At 36.3% G+C, this 22152-nt stretch overlaps 1 protein-coding gene across 1 annotated transcript; it reads right to left on the bottom strand.

Annotated features, from left to right (window-relative positions):
* Positions 1-477: 477 nt before the first annotated feature.
* On the bottom strand, positions 478-21666 carry Dlic (dynein light intermediate chain). The gene is made up of 9 exons (XM_074085260.1): positions 21521-21666; positions 21039-21229; positions 19885-20088; positions 14048-14259; positions 13195-13424; positions 12465-12579; positions 10711-10851; positions 7946-8203; positions 478-6783 (listed from the first exon to the last, which is right to left on the bottom strand). The coding sequence occupies exons 1-8, from the start codon at positions 21592-21594 to the stop codon at positions 7961-7963; spliced, it is 1410 nt and encodes a 469-aa protein (XP_073941361.1). The 5' UTR covers positions 21595-21666; the 3' UTR covers positions 478-6783; positions 7946-7960.
* Positions 21667-22152: the final 486 nt, after the last annotated feature.

Raw genomic sequence — 22152 nt, 5'->3', positions numbered from 1 at the left:
TCCGTCCATCCATGTGACACGCAGTATGAAATTTTAATATGGTAGCTATAGCATCATTATAATTTTATTATTAGTATTTATCAGCACACGGAAATAGGTATGTGAAACTGCTAATGACTAATTTCATCGACTTACCTCTCTACTTACCGACTTCATATAAAAGTATACATTAGTTTTCTTGGTACCCAATAATATATATGCAAGTATCTAGTAAGACATGTGAGACTGCGAGTCCGATTGTTTTAAGTAACATAGCGTCACTACTTTTAAAAAAGCTCGTACCTTAAATTGATAGTTTTTCGGAGTGAACTTTATGTGCATTATTTGAAGGGTCGATTTTGTTGACGTATGGATTTGAGATACGAGATTTTTTCAATGTAGTGACGATATACTTATAAGTAGTAGTTACATACAGTATAACTACTTTAATGAGTTTAAAGACATCGTAGCAAAATGGATCAAAATAAAACAAATGCGATCAGAACAGTTCCGTGCTATTTATTTAAATTTAATTTCTGTACAGTGTTGCCGATAAGAATAAATAATAATCCTTCTACTGATAAAATATACAATATAAGCATAAATCACGGTTTACTTTGTAACACCGAGAAATAAATTAGGATCATTCTTGTTGTGTGTGTGTATTTTATGAGTAAAGGGATATTCACAATATTGCTGCAGGCTATGAGTAAAATAACACTACATCCGACTGTAAAGATACTATTTTACAGAGACGAGTGTGAATCCATACACTTCCACTAATAAAATGGAATAAAAGTGCCAAGATTATCCCTTGTGAGGAGAATATAATAGCTTTTGTTTCTTTCAGTTCTTTATCATATCAGGGTGTATTTTAAGATTTTATGTATCTGTTTCTTGCTAATTGAACAGTAAAGTACGACAAAGATAAAAGAAAGCCAAAAAATTTCCTAAAAACTCACTAAATCATTGGCTTGAAGAAGTACGTGAAAAATTAAAACGGCTCAATTCCCCCATGTATACCTCGCATATTTTTTTCGGTTTGCACGCTAACGTGGACACAAACCACAACAATGCCCAAACACAAGTATACTGTTCGATATTTTAACCACATTTTTTAATTCAATGTATTAAATACGTTCGTTACACTCAATATAATTGTATCGATTTTTCGCTTACGATAATTATTAATTTTTCGATTTTTTTTATTAAATAATAATTTAACAACTAAAATGATTACTAGAGTCTAACCTAAGACAAAGCGTAACAAAACTATTATTGAGAATCTAATAATAAATCACTATGCCTTAGCCAGAGTTTGCTTCAACTGTTTAGCTAATTTACAACCAAAATGGCATGCTAAGTATTATTTCTTTTAAATTCGCCAATGTCTTAAGTACCTACCCAAATTCTCATGGTAGCACTTAAATTTTATTCGCATTTCGGTCGTTATTAAATTTCGTTCAAATACGGCGAAGTAAAGTGCCACCATAAAAACCAAATCCACCCCATTGCTTTGTCACACTCACAAATTCACCGAAAATGCTAATTCCGAACTATATTGTAACGAAAAAATGTTATTTTCCCGCTTTGTGAGTAGCCGAATATAAAGGCAAACCTATGTTAACCAATTAGAAATAACATTTTATCACTGATATAATGATTTTTAGAATGTAAAATGTATCATGCTTTCAACTTATAAAACTTCTTCATCAATACAGTTCCGGTGTTAGATTTAAGTGATACTTCTAGTTCTAACTAGTGCAATCACCGGCAATAAGAAATAATACGACAAAACAGTCTAAATATTTAAAAGCAGTTCTACTTTATATATCCCCATTAGAATGTATCCAATATTTTGTGTTTGTTTTTACATATTTGATGTTATGGCCGGCGACGGTACAAGATGATGTTTAGCTGCTTTAACATGACTCAAATACATATATTTTGCGGCAATGCAGTCTAGAAATCATTAGATCAATGATAATTATAAACAAACAAACATCTTAAACAGTTGAGCATAAATTATATTAGAATATTACAAATCCCTATAATTATTTCCTAGCTGAGGATGTTACGTGGCCAATACATATTAAGAAGAATATGTGTAATAATACATTAAAAGGTACCCAAATGGCAGTGGCTTTGCACAGCTAATTAAAATTCAATATTTTGTTACTTTAAATTTTTTAAGTCAAGTGTTGTTAGTTACTTTCCACAAGTTATTGGTCAGTAAAATTATTTTACTTTCAAAATCAAATAGTAATATTACGCTAATAATTTTATTATTATAATATAGGCACAACAATTTAGTGCCGCCATAGGATACCTTTTCAATTGGATTATCACATAAATAAAGGAATATTTTTGTTCTATTAATATAAAAATCATATCACAGAAAGATGCGTTATAAAAAATGAAAACTTAAACTGTTGTTTTGACTAGTACATACAATTTTTAAAATACTTATTAGAATTTCACTGAACAAAATGTGTCTTTTATTGAATCTATGATTTTTAATTAATATTTTAATTTTGAAGCAATTTCAAATGGTCATGTAGACATTTATAGTACATACTTAATTATATTTATAATGTTACCTAGGAGGTGATTAGCGATAGAAGAGCTTGCTTACAATAGGGAATATTACGCCAAGCTCTGCGCAGGGGGCAACACCAGCGCAAATAGCCATGACAACGTCAATTCTCTTTATATTTTGTCGCCATGACGGATCGTGCATGACCAAAGAGTATTAGTACCTATAGAAATCATGACATTTATTAGTAACAAAATAACACGATATTTACATCGATAGTTACGATAGAGCTATATTTCCAAAAATTTCATTGAAATAATATGACATTATGGCATCCTACATACCTACAGATCCTACTTTTTTTTTTGATTAGCCTATTTTTGTGTCCCACTGCTGGGCAAAGGCCTATATTTTATTTAAGATACTCAAAAAACTGTTTACGGTTTGTGCTAGTGCTACACTCTGACGGCAGAAAATTGCAGTAATATTCCCTATTTGAGGTCGCAGGGATTGCAAGAAAAGAATTTACATACCCGATTTCACATAATATGCAAATTGCTCGAATTCCCGCATTTTTGAAGTGCTTGTTCAAGATATCATTGGCTGTGCACCAATGATATATATTATGTTAACCCTAAATGAAATATTTAAGATCTATTGCATTAGTTTTATTTGCCACTACAAAGCTACAATAACATTGAATAATTATTAGAATCTGCGTGTTTGCGTAGCACACTTTTTGGCAACTTTTTAGAAGGTATTTCATTTTTAACTTTTATTATAATCATTTTATAGGATATATTCTTGTGTAATTTTGTTTATTGGGAAAATCATGCACTTAACCGGAAAAGCAAGCCGCAGTTATCAAGTCTTAAATATTTTATTTTTTCTACTTACAGCCTAGGTAACATGGTCAGCCATATCCTTTCAAATATCTTACATTTTAATACGTTACAGTAGGTACTGATAAGTAATGCGATTTAGCCACCTAACATTTCGTCCCCATTATAAAAATAGTTTTATATCCACTCTCAACACGTTCCTCCGTACAAATTCATATCAAAACTGCATCCTTAGTTTGGTTGGTTTTATGCAGAAATGTGTCAATCAAAAAAAGAAATTGCAAACAGTTTTGATGGATACATTTTTGCATGAAACTATCCATTTCAGTATGCATAAATGAGTTACTTTTCTACACAATGTGTAATTGTGAATGCGCTAAGTCGATTTTTATTTGAACTTGGACAACTTCATTGGAGCTTAAGGAAATGCAACCTGCTTGCTTCGATACCATATAATTTTTACATGCAATGCGATCGTTAGATTTTGAATTTATTTATTTATTTATTTATTTATTCATAAAATTACAATTATAAGCTGAATAGCTTGTCTTTGACTATCTGAGGGAAATTATTACAGCCTTATTCATAAAAAAACCTTAATTGAGGTTTGATCGGTCTGTTACTTAGCAGACTGATTAAGCTTAATAGACGTTTGTCGAGAAGTATGATTCATAAACACTTGCTAGCAGTCTGCTAGTTGTTGAGCTGCTGATAGACGGATTAGACGCGTTATGTTGGCCACCTTGACAAATCAAAGACAAAAAATGGCCCAATCGATAATTAAAAAAAAAATTGACAGCAGTGACAGCAAATTAGCAGGAAAAAAAATAAAAAGCGAGATGTTTGTTTTCCCGCCATTTCCGATTCGCATGTTTATGTTGTGCAAAAAACCATAATTATGTTAATCATCCTAATTTTTTTCATATTTATTGTTAATTTATTGTTGCTAATTTAGAGGATTTTTAAATACAAATTCCTGAAAATAAATTTTCCAGTTTTTTTTTTTAAATCTTTGCGTAGCCCTGCCTTCACTATAAATATCTTCGGTATGGTTTTTTGCTCTTGTCAAAGTCAGCTGTTCAAACTTGTGGCGGCCATTTTGTGACTTAGCAGGGAGATAAAGGAGGGTCTACGGTCCTCTAACTTTAGCAGAGCCTTGATCGACTGATTAGCGCTAACAGACGTTTATGAATCATGTTTTTTAGCATCGGGCCTTCAAGGAGCCTTCAAGGAGGCTCTAACTTTTTATGAATAAGGCTGTTAGTCTTTAGCAATATATGGAAGGAAAGTAAGTATTTTTGTTTCGCCGAGAGAAAATAATTCCTTACCATTTATTGTTTTGTAGTTTTACGAATGAGCCAATTAAAAATCTGACTTAGCCTTCACGAGGAATTGGAAAGACATTAGAAAGATTTGACAAACTTATTTTGAGTTTTGTATGTTAGAATTGTAATAAACTTACCAACTTTTTCCACATAAACGAGTTAATTTATAAAACGTAGTTTCTTGGTTTCTAATATACAAATTGTGCCTAAATGGAATAGGATTAGGACGTCGGTGAGACTTTGATATTATGCTACCTATAGCTGCTTCCTTTTGTATAAATTTATGGCACATTGGCCCTTTGCTTAGCAAATATTGTTTGTTTTAGAATTAATGTATCAAGTTAACCATTAAATTATAATAATAAAGCTGCCCATGTTATAGTTTCATCCAAATAAGTTTGTCAATTAATTATAGATAATTAGTAAACAATACCTAATCTATTATAGTTAATAAGTTATACCACGTTATACAAAACCCTCAGGTATTCATTATTTTAATAGTAACATAAATACTTAAATTATGCAACTGAAAACACCAAGTTCGATATTTTCTATTTGGGGTTGATATTTATTAGTGAGATTAAGTACTCTAAGATATGATTCGGATTTATTTCTAGCATAAAAATATAAAAGTATGCTAACGTATAGGTGGACAGTAAAATCGCTTCCTTGACTAACCTCTCGCAAAGCCGTAACAATATAGTGGCGACTAGCATGTCAGAGAAACGTCGCCTCTATACGCTAGAAATTTTTAATATTCTTATGTTTCTCTAATGGATATTAAGCTGATGATTTGAAATATCGGTTCAAATAAATCTAGATTTATAACGATGACCTTTAATGTTGGATGAGAGATCATTATCATTTTAAAAGCCGTATGAGAGAGCAAAAAGGCAAGCAAATGTTAAATGAAACGCCATATATTACTCAATATTTTTTACTATAATAATAAGCACCAAACCACGTTTGGAATGTTCAGTATTGCACCATGTTAAGAACAAAATCCAATTTCAATAATAATAAGTTACATTCACATAAACATAAAAAAGTTCTATAAACATTTTCAACTGTCTATGGTTAGGGGTTGTGAACGAGCGTTCGAAATTCAAACTTCAAATTGAAAACTTCGTATCGATGTAAAAAATAAATAAATTCGTTTACAACACACAATAAAGGTCACCATTACAAATCCAGAATGTGAGAATCTATAATTTACACGTGAACATATGGAAATGATCGTTACATACAAATATATACTCATTGTACATATAAATGGTTTGTACAAATAGTGACTTCATTGTGCATAAACGTGTCCTCCCATCGCAGCACGGCCAGTCTTCATAGAAGATCACATGTTATGGAACTTCCTAATCTCAGATGATGCTTATAACCCTTGTTAAAACAACGATCAGTTTCTTAAACTGATCTAATAATCCCTAAATTTAATCAGCTACAAAAATACGTCTAAAACCCTTGTTGATTTATCGCCAATATTATAGTATCAATTTATTTTAGTAATACAGTTGATCAACTCAAAAATGCAAATTTGAAATATAAATAGAATCTTTTTTTTACGCTGTTCAAGACTGACTTAGTTTTCAATATAAGGATTATTAGACCAACAGTTTATCGATGCTATCTAAATAAATACTTATTTAATATCATGAACAATTACAAACAAAAATTGTAGAGAATTATCTCGCGAGCAACATTAAAGTGTCTATTCAAATTTCAAAGTTCATAGCATAAATATCGAATTATATAAACAATACAGTGTCGCGTACTTATTTTACAATGCCACGCCGCCAACGGATGGCATTTTACCATTTTTTGTTTATAAAATGATTGCAAAAATGTATCCGCGATCCGTATGTCGGGGTCCGTGGAAGAATCTCAAGGCGTAACGCGTCGTTGAGACGAAGCGAGTGACGCTACGGGTGATTGGATAGGTTGATGCTTACCACAGCCGCATGTCTAAAAGGCAGCGTCGACAAAAGTACAAGCCAGCAATGTATTACGTTTAAACGATCGAGTCGTTCGCGGGGCAAGCGACGTTCCAGCGCGACTGTGCAGTTTGTACGCTCGCCGGTTGATAGTTTACCTGCAATAGGGAAATATGGTCTTAGTGCATTTTGATCTATTACAGGCGTTTTCAACCTTTTGGTTTTAACGGCACATTGTGCGTTAATCAAAGTTTCACGGCACACCATAATAGAGCGTAGAGTACCGTAAGAGTTCCGTACAGTATACCCATATGTACCTATAAAATAACAGACAGCGAAGGCTTATTAATAGGGTCTCGGTGACACCTTTTGTACGAATCGCATACACTTCGCAGGGATACCGGCACACTTGAAAATATACGCGGCACACCGGTTGAAAACCTCTGATCTATTATCTTACAAGTAATACGGTGAATTTATTAATAGTTGGAACTGTCTAGAAGCTTGAATACAGGCAGCCGTCCTTTACCCTTTTTGCGTGAGAAATTCTAAACACAGTTATTTCGAGATCGAGATTCCATAAAGAGCAGCAAAGACACATGTACCTACTATCAAAATTACTGCTTAAACTTAACAACAGCACTGATCGAAAGTAGTGAAACGCATAATTATTATAGGCAGTATCGCCACGAGCGTTGAATTGAATGATTACACACACAGCTACAACATGTCGTGTATTGACAGCAGGATTTTAACATTTCTTTCATTCTCTGAATCACTTCACTTACTATAATTTAATTTACCATAGTTTCACTCATTATAATAACGTTTCATCATCATCATCATGTCAGCCGAAAGACGTCCACTGCTGGACATTGACATAATAACGTTTACCGTAAAATATATAGAAGCGAGCTATTTTCACGTTTTTTTTATATTATCTTATAGAATGAAGAAATATAATATAGGCTAATGATAGTTTAATATCAATTCTAAAAAAAACTGTTTTAAAAAAAAATATTTTATGAGAAATGAAATTAGTTAAAACTATATAATATAGTCAAAATACCACGCACAGGACTTATTACGCTAACACACACGAGTAATATTTACCTCGACGTTTCAGCAACACTACAGTGGCCGTGGTCACGGGTAGACTGTGCGTGGTATTTTGCCTATGAGTGAAAATCACGAAAGTTTAAAACGTTATAACGATATAATATTTCAAGAAATTCGAACAAACGGTAGAGAACCGTACTGGCACCCGTATCTCGAACTACCCGCACTTGATCGCGATTTCAATAAATGACATTGACTCACCGTCACCGCTGCGAGCTAGCACTCGGAGGATGAGTTGAGGTCGAGCGGCGGCGGCGGCGGCGGGCGCGGCTTGGCGCGCGTGAGGCGGTCCAGCTCGGCGGCCGCGTCGCTGCGGGCGGCCGCCGCCGCGGGGGACGGGTCCGCCGCGCGGCCCACCGGCGAGCCCGTCTTCTTGTACAGCAGCGAGTTGAAGAAGTTGGCGAGCACGCCCTCGTTGCCCGGCGTGCCGGGGCCCATGCCGATTTTGGCCCCGTCCAGCTGTTGATAATGTGGAATCATCCATTTAGAATACTCTAGATACACTGTCACCTACAAATTCAAGTTGCAAAAGTGTCCCATCGCTAAGTTGCAAGTGCGTGCGTCTACTAAGGCAAATCAAAAACATATGATGTACTTAAGAACATTTCAATTTTCGTTACATGCAAACTTATGTCACGAAAATTAAGGTGTTATTTCGAGTGCGCGCGATTGGCGGTTATGAATGACATTAAAAAAGTGCAGCGGGCGCAGCTCTTGGGGCAGACATAGCTACTTAGCTCTCGTTAATGCAGGTCATTCTCAATGGTTCTTGAACACATGATAGAGAATTTAATAAATGGATATAGATAAAATATTGTATGCAACTGTACGTAATTAGGCCTTAAAACACTTATGTGACCCTATTATGAAACTCGGCTACGCCTCGTTTCATAAACCCACACATACTATATTCACACAGTAGTTCAATTTTCAAATCTAATTATGTAATACTTTTAACAAACATAACGCACAGAAACGTTATGCTTATCAAATTTATGCCAACTCATCGTTATGCCAATTTACAGTACGCGCAGTGCACAATAACATTATGAGTATACAGTTATGCGAATTAATATTATATGAATTAATCATCACGCGAAATAACTTTTAACAATTTGGATTTAATAACGAAAATAATAATTGAATAACAATGTTCTGCAAAATAATATAGACGTTATTAGAAATAATATATATACAGTTGTGGTCATATAATTAAGAACGATTTTTTATAGAGAAGATTTTTTCAAACTGACAAGTGTTACTAACTGCATGTATATTTTTGTACTTCTCTCGGTATCGTAAAACTTTTCCGTACTAGCGGTAAATTCATTTATACATATAATTGGCTAAAAAATAAATAGATAAACTTTATACATTACATCTAAACCTAGTATTACTACTTACTGGCTGGTCATATAATTAAGAACGCTGAATAGTTTATTTTTTATTCAAATTTAAATAGAGAACGGACCGCCGCTTTGTGGTTTTAGGTTATTATTCGAATAACTTTGGCGCCATTTAGTGCCGCAATAGTCTTAAAGGCGATTGCTTCATATAAAAACAATGGGGAAAAATAAAAGTTGTGATAAATCTACAAGAGAAGTAATACTAAAACTTCGCGACAAGAATTGGTCGTATAAACACATAGCCGATCATCTGCAATGTTCAAAAACTATGGTTTTCCACGCCATAAAGCATTTTGCCACGTATCAAACTACTTCAAATGTTCCGCGTGTACCTAAACAAAGAAAGTCATCTCGTCGAGATGATCGAAATATCGTTCGTTTGGCAAAACAAAATCCTTTTAAAGGGTCTAATGAGTTGAGAAAAGAATATTTTGGCGAAAACAACCCTTCAGCAATCTCGGCACGCACTATTCGAAGGCGTTTGGTAGAAGAAAAGTTGCACGGAAGGATAGCAAGGAAGGTGCCTATGTTGAAACGGTGTCATAGGCAAGCCCGGCTTGCATTTGCAAGAAGATATGAAAACAGGACAGTCAGACAGTGGAAAAACGTTCTTTTTTCTGACGAGACAAAAATAAATAGGGTATGTTCTGATGGCAAACGATATGTAAGACGGCCTCCAAATAAAGCATTCGACCCAAAGTACACAAAAGTGACTTTAAAGCATGGCGGGGGAAATGTAAAAATTTGGGGATGTTTTTCTGGACATGGTGTTGGACCTGTTAGGCTGATAGAAGGAAACATGGATCAATTTAGATACAAAAACATACTGGAAGAAACAATGTTACCATATGCAGAAGGCGTGCTTCCGGTTATTTGGACATTCCAGCACGACAATGATCCCAAGCATACTGCTTGTACCGTTAAGGAATTCCTCACATCGCAATCAGTTTCTGTCTTAGATTAGCCAGCCAACAGCCCCGATCTTAACCCAATAGAGCATCTTTGGTGCGAAGTCAAGAAAAAGGTTTCAAATCGACAGTGTGGCAATTTAAGAGAACTGTATGACGTATTCTTAGACGAATGGAACTCTATCTCTCTCGCGAAATGTCAAAAATTGATAGATTCAATGCCTCGCCGGTGTAAGGCAGTAATAAAAAGCCGTGGACATGCTACTAACTATTAATTTTAGTTAAAATGTATTACATTGCTTTTTTAGTGTACAAACTTCACGTTAGTGTGATTTAGTTAATCTAAGTTTCAAATAAAAAAACTTTCGAACAGTTCAATAAATCGTTCTTAATTATTTGTCCAGCTTCATTACTATTTTAATTTGTTACTAAAGAAAATAAACACAAAATTTGTAAAAAAATTACAGCAATTTTATTCTTTATTCTTAATCCCGTTTGCTCTATTCATGTGGCTGTTTCATAACGTAACTAGTTACTTCTAAGAAGGAACCACGACTACACATGACATGATTTAGTTAAAAATAATCTGGAACTTCAAATCGTTCTTAATTACATGACCACCACTGTATAGGTTAGATAGTTCATTAGGTACCTGCGCAGTGGCCCGCTGCGCGGCGCGCATGGGCGAGTCTGCGCGCGGCGCGGGCGCGCCGGCCTGCAGCGCGGCCAGTTGCCGCTGCAAGAACGCTTGTTCATCCTCCGCGTTCACTTCCGCTTCGCGACTCGCCCCGCTCTGTAAAACAACGTTTTACCTCTTAGCATTGGCGGAGTGGGTCAATGAGGCTATCGCGTATGAATTCGCCGCTAGAGGCGCTAGTGTAGCGAGAGGTCTCCGAAATGTCAAATGTCACTGTTTTTGGGTAAGCTACGCGGGTTTATTTATAATAGCGTTAGGCCCTAACGGTTAGGGGGCAATGAATGTCAGTGTTTCGAGACTGTTTTGCCTTTCGGAAACCTATGTCCTCCCTTTTTGCCGAACAAAACGGGACTACGCAACACTGTGGCATGCTCGATGTTTTTATGGTACTGTTCTAAGGTATAAAATATGATTTAAATGTAAATTTTGTTTCAACGCTCGTAATAACAAACTAAACACTATACTTCAGGCAGGACCTTTGTCAACAGTGGCGCCAACTGGTGAGCGCGAAAACGGTAGCTCTCATTCCAGGGTAGCTGATACTTTGCACCTGAAGCACGCCACCCTCCCGCAGCTCGGTAGGCAACACCAGCGCTGCCTACCCTCAATGCACGCCATAGGGACTTAGCCAAGGTTAGAGCCTCACTCAACTAAATTAGTTCTTCCGCCGCCTGAGTCTAACGGGGATTTAAAAGTAAGAAATAAAGAGAGATTTATTTTGGATCCATAAGCACCACCACTTTACAGAAATAAGACTAAATCTAGCACTAAAACTAAGTTACTTGGTGACACGACAGGACACCAAAAAGTTGTTCCCCGTTAGACTCAGGCGGTTATTGTAAAGATTTGCTGCCTAGATAGTTATAATGAGCTGATTTTGTTCAGCGAGGGACGCTTAGACAAGCTCTACAACAGCGATTGCACCATTTAGCGGTTATGACGCGGGTCTATTACGAATAAATGAAGCAAAAATAATTTGAAACGACTGCATTTACGAGCTTACGACGACAGTTACGACGAAACTGAAGCAATATTAGATAAATTAAGCACCTTGTTACCTTTATGTCTGTATGCGGTTTAACTACCATATCGTGATTCCCTTGTAAGTAAGCTTTACGGGTATTTCTCAAAAAAGTGTCCCGTCATGAAATTGACAAGAAATTTTGTCAAGAAATTATTAACACTAAGGACGAGATCATAAAACATCCCAAATTTCTTGACGTCAGGAAAACGTCACGAAATCTTGTGGGGAAAAAATCGTAATTTTGTAACTACATCAAAACTTTCCATTGGATTCAACAACAAATATTATCTGACTTTTTATTATCTTTACCACAAGGTTTTGTATATATTTAAGCACAATATTACTTATTTTTTGTGTTGAAATAGCATCAGGAAATATATATATGTTTCCTAACTGAGCCATTTAATATCAAAATTAATTCTATTGTACAGTTTAAACCGGTTCCCCGCGTTACAGGCGAAATCTAGTTTATTTTTCAAATAAACACTTTCATTTCTTTTCTAAGTAAAGATACGTCATATGCTCACGAAAGAAGCGAAAAAAACATGCTCTGATTACTGCTGCAGCACATACACACACGTACACTCTTTATTTCTTCTTTGCTCCCGTGGGTAGGTATAGCAAAGTTGATAAAGGGATCAAAGTCAACAGACACTATCACTTGAAGTTATATTTATCACTTTACCTTCCGCGTGGCTGGTGGCTGCACAATTATATCCCTATAATAGTCGTCTGGCTTACAACTCTGCATGTTTTCGTATAATATGCTAATTTTCTTCATGCTATCCCATCCGGCGGGTCTGAAATAAAGCATACCAACACATTGAGAAAATATGAATCAAAAAGCTGCCATAAATTAAATGGTGGAATGGTATCAAATACCCCATTGGTTGTGTATCTGCTGATGGTTTAAACGAACGGAAGATCTACAGGGTGGGGCCTTTAACAGGAACAAAATATTAAATCGTAGATTCTACTACTCAAACAGTATCAATCTTTGTTCAATCACTTTGAAAAATAATGGAATCTTTTGATTTTCCCTTCTTGATAGTAATTAAATAATATTATCAATCAACGTCTAGAGCCTAATCGACGATACCTATCACGCTACAAATTTCAAAAAATTTGCTTCATCAAATAAACTTCAAAGTGCAACAGAAATAAAAAACAATTGGTATTTTTAAAAGTTACTGAAGTAATGTCGTTCAGCTTGACGAGAACGATCTATGTTTTTTTAATTACTTTTACTCTTGTTCCCGGTATTCCACATAGATTTTTGTATGCTCTCAGATAAAGCATAGCATTTAGAGTTTACCAAATGTATATATTACCATCTCTTCCACCTGTTTTCAAATAAATAACTCCCCCCCCCCTTTTGTCCCTTTCAAAATCAGATAAAACACAAAGACACTCACATCAACACTGCATCCTTCTCCACGATAAGCGCGGGAGTCCGGAAAGGCAGCCCGTATATCCTATGCGTGAGGTATTTGTACAGGAGATCGCAGTTTTTGTCTTCCTTGGCGCTCGTGTAGAACAGAGCGGCGCCGTATTGCAGGCAGAACCGCCGGATCCACTGCTGCATGAAGTCGAAGTGCTCGTCGCGGTAGTCGTGCTCTTTTTCTAAGGTGCTCATGTAGTCAGTCTGAGGGCAAAACATGTTTCATTGAAATGAGCGCTACATTCTGTCGTTTGAAAAAAAAACAGTATATATTGCTCTCTCATACTAAGAAGAGTAGGACGTCAACTAACGAGATGGACGGATGACCTGGTTAAAGCCGCGGGTTCACGGTGGATGCAAGCTGCTGCCAACCGAAGCAACTGGAGGTCTATGGGGGAGGCCTATGTATGTCCAACAGTGGACGTCCTAGGGCTGAGATGATGATGATAAATTCAAAGATGTTAACCTCACTGATAATACAGAATGAATTAAGGGTTTTATGATGATTTCTTGACAGGTGAAATACCACTAGATGGCGTTAATATCGAGAGGTCCGTTTGATGTTACAGTCTTGCTTGCGATTGGCTCATTTAGTTATTTAACCAATCACAAATGTGACACAAATGTCAAAATTGTCAAACGCACCCCCCCACGATAACAGCGCCGACTAGCCTGCCAAAGACACTGCATTTTTACACTACCGATCTAACAGTAACAGATCAACCAAACAACAAATTGGTTTGAACATTTTGAACAGGACTTTGAAGCTAAAACTGAAGAACTTTAAAGAAGGGTTTAACTCAGCGACTTGTTAATAGTATCCTTACCTTAGTGACAACAACCACTATATCCAATCCAAGGTTAGTGGTCAGTACAGCCTCCGGCAGCGGGTTATCCTCGTCTTCGCTGTCGAGGTCGTCGGAGAGATTCCTCGACGACCGTTTCATGGGCGAAGACGCCGCTTGCTCCATCTCGTCGCCGGGCTCCGTATACCGCTGCCATTTTTGTTGCTGCTGTTTTTTACTCTGTAACCTTTGTTCTGGAATCAAAAGTATGTATATATAAGTGCAGTCCTGGATTTGTCACTAGGCCGTATCGGCCGTATAAGGGCTGCAGCACAGGACAAGAAAATTATTATTTTATATAGAAAGGTACGGAGGTAAAGTGGCCTACACTCATAAAAAATATATATCCGGCACTGTGTGTTACTTCCGTAGTATGCAAGTCGTAGGGGTGCTTTGGGGCAATTCCAGGGTAGGCAGCGCTAGTTTGCGCCGCAGCATCGCGCCGCCACCCCTATGCAGCAGAAATTGGCTCAATACACCCCTGAGTGATGGAAATTTGTAAATAAGTTATTTAAAAAAATATTTTTAATAAAGCTATTTTTGCTAAAATATTTGAAGTCAATCCGAGTCAATCGGACCTCCCGAAGTGGGTTGACTTCCAAAATTTTAACCCGACTAAAATGTAAACAAAAGCTTGTAAAAATCTGCTTGCTTGCTTACTTAGATCTCTCTTAGCATCGAAACTCCGAAATGCCAAATTAAAACTCTCCTAGCTGAGCGGCTCATCTGGTAGCCCTCTCTTCGAGTTTTCGAATTTGAACGCGTTCGTTGCGAATTGCTTCCGTACAAATTATGTACGTCAAACAGAGCTCTCCTTCTAAATGGGCTCATTTTATGTTTTTAGGACCTTCCTTAATTTTTTGTTTAATTTTTATTATTTGCGGCAATAGACATCATAAATTTCAGATGTCTAATAAAACGCAAGTGATGGGAGGTGGATCTTTAGAAGACTTTTTTCGGGAATCACCTTTTCGTACTTTAATTTAAACGGCTCATAAATCATTTTTTATCACTAACACAAAAGTGACATATGTGACGAATACTGTTATTAAAACTAATTAGCATAATTGCCATAATTCCGGACTTCCAGCACGCGCCGAGTCCAAAATCGGAGCTATAACCGAACCGATTCAAACGAATCGTGTCGCATTAGCATTTACGAATGAAGCAATTAAAACTTCGCTTTAGTAAATGAATTCAGAGAAATCGCTAATTGATGCCAAGTAAAATTGCTTTATCGCCTCGTGTAAAACGCGAAAATAATCAAAATATTGTCGCGTTTTTATGGATACAACTGGTCCAGAGAAAACTATGCGTGAAGAAACAGCATCAACTTGACAAAAACTTAACCGTTTGGCCAATGCTGCCAACACGCTGAATCCACTAAAGGGGCTCCTAGACGGGCCATATTTTCACTGCCATTTGTGGCCGGCAACTATTGGTGTCCCTCTCACATGTTAGACAGGGACATACTGTGTGAGAATGTGTTTTTCATGAACCAATAGGAGCGCTTCATTTACCTCACCTCGCTCCGCTCAGCTGTTTCCACCAGATCGGTGCTGTGCGAGGATAGGTAAATGAAGCGTTTCTATTGGTTAATGAAAAACACAATATTCCTCTCACATCTCTTGTGAAAACGCAGCATAATACTAATGCTCATTTTCCACTGCAAGCGAAACAGACCCCAGCGGTGTGGCGTTATCACAACTCGATTCCCACTGAGTTGCCTAAATTTGTACATGACGTCAGTAATGACAGGTACACTAAAGCCGAGTTTAGACTTGCAAGAAAAATCGTGCAAGTTGCATTTACATGGCGGCGCTCGATTGACCACTACAAACTCGTTGGCTTCACGGCCTCGCAATGTAATGCAACTTGCACAATTTTTCTTGCAAGTCTAAACTCGACTTAACTCCGAAGAGTTGTATCCGAGGACACCCAACTCTCATCGAGTTGTCTAACAAAAACGTTTACTCTACACCACTGTAATGTAAACCATAAATTCTTCTCAAACAGGGCTAGCACGGCGCTTCATATCGTATGCAGCACCAAGTTCAACCGCCGGGGGCTATTAAACGCACCATGCTAAGTTTAGTTGACAAACCGCTTTATTGCATATATAAGTGGCATTGATTAAATGTTACGCGAGCCCTGACGTAATTCGTGAGTCACGGTCGGAAACGTGGGGTCCCCGCTATAAGATGAAGATAAGCTGTTACGTATCTATGTGAATGTCAGTTCAGCTTTTCATCCTACTAATATTATAAGTTATAATATTATATTAGGTTATAGTATTAGTAGGATGAAAAGCTCAACTTTTATAGCTCCTTAACTTTAAAGGTTAACCCTACGAACAAAATTACACCGTGTCGTAATAGCAACGTGTAAGGCAAAAATATATTCTTTGCATCGAAAATCATGAGAATAGTCTCATACTTTTCGAATACGTTTAAAATAGGCCCACTAGCACGTTTAGAAATAGAAAAAATTATTCGCACTTCGCTAATTACACAAAAACAAACAAAAACAAGTATTAAGTACGTAGTAGTAGGTATTTGCGATATCGCAAAGCGGTCTCAGCTCAGCATGGTGTTGGCCGTAGAGGTCAACGCTGGTCTTCCGCTGTGACCGCTTGGCGACTTCACGGAAGGTGACAAAAATTCACAAAAAATAAACCAAAAAAGGAACAAAAGTGTCAATGTAATTTTTGGGGATCCTCATGGGATATTATACCTTGACAAGATCGTATGTGGCAGTCGGTGGAACCCTGTCATGGAGAGCCTCTGCTGTCCTTATCAAGATTTTGTTTAATAAATGCGGTAAATTGATTGCGACAGGATTCCACCGAGTATCACAAGCTTGTCAAGTATAGTAAAAATGCTGGAATTTCGCGAAGTCGCGGATAAAAGCTGCCTCAAATCTATATAAATATGCATGACTACAGACTCTGGGAACCTGCCTGGTACCTATATGTTATCATATGAAATATTGAACAGGTTCTGTTACACTCGACAATTCTATCTCTGATAATGTCTGACCTGATTCGAATTCGACAGCTTGCGTTTAATTCAGAGTTCGTTTTTATATCGCTTTCGTTGACAGAATACTGGAGTTTATTAAGGTCCACCACACACGACGGTGCATACTAATTTTAGGATAAACCTAACGGTATTTGGTTAAGTTAGTTACACAGTTACCTTTAACATGATAAGATCTACGTCCAGTTTTGATTACTTACCAGAATTTTAAAACTTAATTTTATATACGTTATATACGTTTAAACGTTTTGTTTACGTTGGGCTAATTACGGAATGGGTTCCTAGTGAGGGATACCGTAATAGAGGCAGACCGAAGAGGCAATGGAGGGACGACTTAGATGCCTATAATGTGGGATGGCGGGAGCTCGCCTTTGTAGGCAGGCAGGAGAGGAGCAAGAGAGGAGAGGCCTTTGCCCAGAAGTGGGACACAAAAATAGGCTAGCTAAAAATATATATATTATTATAATAATACGTCTTTGTCCTTATATTAAATATTATGTAAGCTATGTATTACAAGGTTGGTCTGGTATAAATAAGCAGTGACAGCCTTTTATCATCTATTCATTTGTAACTCTAGTCACCTGTTCTGATTGGTTAATAGTTTCATGGTCATTATAGGATATTATTGAATGTTAATAAGGTGTATATGCAAATGATAAAAACGATATGATAATCTATAATGTTTTTTTGGTACTTGAGTATTTTTGGCAAATGAAATCACATCACTCAGAATTTCCATTATGTTTTAGGAAAAAAACAAAACATCTATTCTAATATACCTTTAAACGAGAGATTCCTGTACATTTATTTATTTTAAGAATCTTATAAATTACTCTAACGTTTTCAATGGAGTTTTCGGGACTGTCTATTTGCTTAAAGCAGACAAAAACAGAGGTAATTTCGTTTATATATATTAATTTAAATTAATAAACTCGAAAAAATTCAAGATATTTGGAGCGATTCCAGCCGGACTGGCAACATTTTGCCGAAGCCAGAGACGAGTGGAAGGAGAAAGGGGAGGCCTTTGCCCAGCAGTTATAGGCTATTTAAAAAAAAACTCGAAAAAATCGTCTTAAAAATCCATTTATTCCTATATTTCTCTCATGTCAATATATTCGCTCGCACAGTCGTGTCAATGTATAAACACAGGGTACCTTTTCAAATAACACCCTATGAAAATGTTTAGCGACTGTTAGCACCTTAATCTTTATAACTAGCTCACGCTACCTAAAAGGATGCAACGCATGACTCACTAACTACGTTAGACTATGCATTAATAGAGCAACCTGTTATGATAAGATAACTGATAAGAATTAATTAGAGAGAGCTGAGGTTATCTGTTATATTTATGGAGTTATATAGGATTTTATGGAGTTTAAAAGAACAATCACAATTTAATTCATTGTTATAAACGCCTACAAATACTGATTTTTAATTCGTATTAAGAAAGTCAATAATATGGCAACAAAACAGGTTTTACTTTTTTCTAAAAAATGATGATGAAATTAAAGTCGGACCCACATAAAAAGAAATCCCTACAAAAAAATAACTTCAACTTTATCTATGCGTCATTAAGTTTTAAATTTCGATGTCATATTTTGTTGTATGGTGGGCCGCAGGAGGATAAATGTGGCTATCATAAGGTCGCGGTCGGTGCCAAGCACCAAGGGATGCCAATGACAACTCACTCATACATCCAAAGAAGGCTCACAAAATCTCCCTCTTTAAAGACATATTAATAAATAACTACCTACACTTGTACCTAGCTACTTACTGTCGAGGTAACTGAATCGCGTACCAGGGAGGAACCTTTATGCTACTTATGTCATGTTGACATCCCATAAATTTTACAAAGAAATCATAGCAAAATTGATTACAAAAAGGTTCCACCCCGGTACATATGTGTTTTCAGTTTCCTCAACTGTACATACAAAACTGCCCGAGGTGCCGATCTGCTCTACCCCGCCACTGGAGTGAGCAAATTAATTGTTTCAGTTCATATCAGTTTAGGTTTGTTTTAGACATGTTTGTAGTATCTAATATAACAAACCGGATTGAGTGGTGTATTTCAGATAACCCCCTAATGGGGGTTTTCACAGAGTATCATGAGATCCGTTTGATGTTTGCTCATGATTGGTTAAAATAACTAAATGAACCAATCGCAACTCGCAAGCAAACGTCAAACGCACCTCACGATACTAACGCCATCTAGCGATATTTCGCCTCTGTGAAAACCCTAATTAAGAGATTTGGTGAGGTTTTTTTGTTTATTTTTATTTATTAAGCCTCTTAGTAAGCAACGTTAAGCAATATCTAATCTTCTGTACCTTAGTTCATATGCAGTAAATTTCATTTAACTTCATTGTTAATTGTGCAGCTATGCTTAAATGACATCTGATGATGATGACATTTCTAACCTTCACTAGTGTATTCCGGGCATAGCAACCCTAGCGTTACACATGCCGCGTACGAGTGAACACTAGTTATGCGATAGATAGAGAAGCATAAAGTAGGCACGATTCTTATGCCTAAACATCACATTTGTACGGCAGTGAAGCTTCTGTACTTGTACTATTACTTGTTCTGTGCTATAACCCACATTTTGGAACTATGAAATCAGGACAAACGCAATTAATATAATTATGCTATACACCTTGCTAATCAAAAGTAGCTGCTTCTCATTAAAAAGACTAAAGTTGAAGTTAAACAGGTGTCAATATTCTATTCACCAATATTGTCAAATATACAACAACTGTGTCTTCACTCAATTAAAGAACTCACCAGGTGTGAGATCCAATTTGTCTATGTGGTCCCCGAGCACCGCAGCCCAGTTCTGCAGCTGCTCCAGTATGCCCCAAGGAGTGGTCATGGCCACCGTGAAGATGACCAGAGAGTGGGGGAACGTCTCCTCACTGAGGGCGAACTTGAGAAGATTTGTGTGCCCTGGGTCGCCATCCAGGACCCACACGCTGAGGCGTGTTTGATCTGATGAAGATGTGGGATATTTATTTGTTAATATAATGAGCAAGTCTTGTTCTGTTAGAACAGTAGATAAATTTACAGGATTAAAACAAAACTCAATAAATAAATGATAGTAAATAAATAAATTTCCAGGACAATTGACAACAATTGATCTAGTCCCAAAGTGTTATGGGAAATAGGCAGCACATAAATGTACTTAAATAAATATATACTTAAATACATATTATTAAACACCCACTGGAGGTGGGTCAAATCTGACTTAATATACCATAATAATTATTATAAAAAAAATACTTCAATGACATCTGTATACTGCCAATAAACTTTTTCGACTTGCAAATGGGTCCTAAATTGTCATTATCATGCATTCATAATATAAGAGGAATGACAGGCACTTTTCCATCACTCGTCTTGGTGAATTAAAACAGTAATTTGGCATACCATAATACTTCCTACATTATTATTTTCATCATGGTTTTTAAGAGCTAAAAGAAGAAAAAGCTGTTACATTTCCAACATTTTCCATTCAAAGTACGATATCTCAGAACAACTGCTGATTGATACTTATGAAATGCATGTTTTGCTTTTTAACAGGGGTTAAAAATAAATGTAGGAAACTTAAGTCAACTTTTTTTTTTTTTTTTTTTTATCTTCAATCCGCTATCAGCCTTAATCAGATAATGTATGAGTTTAATTGCTGTGTTAATAAACAAATAAAAAAAAAACTTTTTTACCTCAATTGCTAATACTGCATTTCGAATAATATTTATCAAACTGACATAAGTCTCAACACTAAAATAGGTTATGAATGGATTTGCACATCTGTTTACAAATATGACTGTCATCTCAGCTGAAATCTCGGATCATCGTATAGACTGCACAAATTATAACTTTGCTTGCACGGAAATTAATCAGATGCACCAAGATGTTATTTAGAAGTTATGTAAACTTACCATCGCGATATTCATCTCTAACGTCTATATACGCATATTCGAGTGCCGACCCTTTCTTAGGGTCCTCTACTCCTTGTAACTTTGCAATAAGGGTTGTTTTACCAGTCTCATTATTACCCAAAACTAGAACATTTTTATTTGAAGGTAGTTTTGTGTTGCCCTGATTCTGGACTTCTTCTAAAATCGCAGACCTGGAACATTAAAATATTCGATCAAAGCTCATCTCACTTGGATGCACGCAAGTTTCATGTGGAATGTCAAAGTACTTAATATTACAGTTGGATATATGTAGGACGGGAGAGAAATGGACGAATATCGATGCAATGTGAAAAGATTCCACAGTTGTTTTACAAACAAAGGTAAGACGTTGCAGCTAGGTCACACATTTCTCAGGTATGAGAATTGACATCACGTAGGTGTGACACATTAGATCCCCTATATGGGGGACTCAGATGGACGCAAATATAACAGTGAACCGTTACCATAAGTTGTCCTTCGTATCGCCATTTTTTTCCTTTTTAGATTTAGGCCCATTAGCCTGGCCGTTTGTCTCCATTCTTCAGAAATGTTAGAAGATAACAACGGCACACAGAGGCTTTTCGTTTTCGGCCGTTCATACGTCACTCTCGCAATGAATTATGTTGCTATGGGCAAATCTTAATTTTACTCAAAAAGTTTTGATGTACCGGCTATTTACCCCTATATCCAAATAAAAAGTTAGACTACAGCAATTATTGTGTTTTTCTTTTTGAACCTTTAAAAAAAACTAATCTGTTTATTGTTACAACAAAAAGATTTAACGAAATAAAGTTAGTTATTATGTTTATCGCATGAGATTGAATTTAGAATTTTTCAGCTGTTTACCTTCAAACCACTAGTTTACTTTATAGCGGCAACACCATTTTGACTTTTTTTATTGACCATGGCCTTGACTGTAAACATCCCGATTACAAAGCATAATGTTAAAAATGTATACAAAGGAGTAAAATATTTAAAATATTAGTTAGAATTATTCTAAAGAAAAATCAAATTATTAAATGAAAAAAAAATCAAATAAAAAATTAGAATGTTCAGAATGAGCTCTTTCCTGTATGCAAGTGTGGAATGTTGTTTG

The sequence above is a fragment of the Choristoneura fumiferana genome, chromosome 3, assembly GCF_025370935.1.
Source record: "Choristoneura fumiferana chromosome 3, NRCan_CFum_1, whole genome shotgun sequence".
Lineage (NCBI taxonomy): Eukaryota > Metazoa > Arthropoda > Insecta > Lepidoptera > Tortricidae > Choristoneura > Choristoneura fumiferana.
The sequence above is the reverse complement of the archived record's forward strand: the minus strand, read 5'-3'. Positions and strand labels throughout refer to the sequence as shown.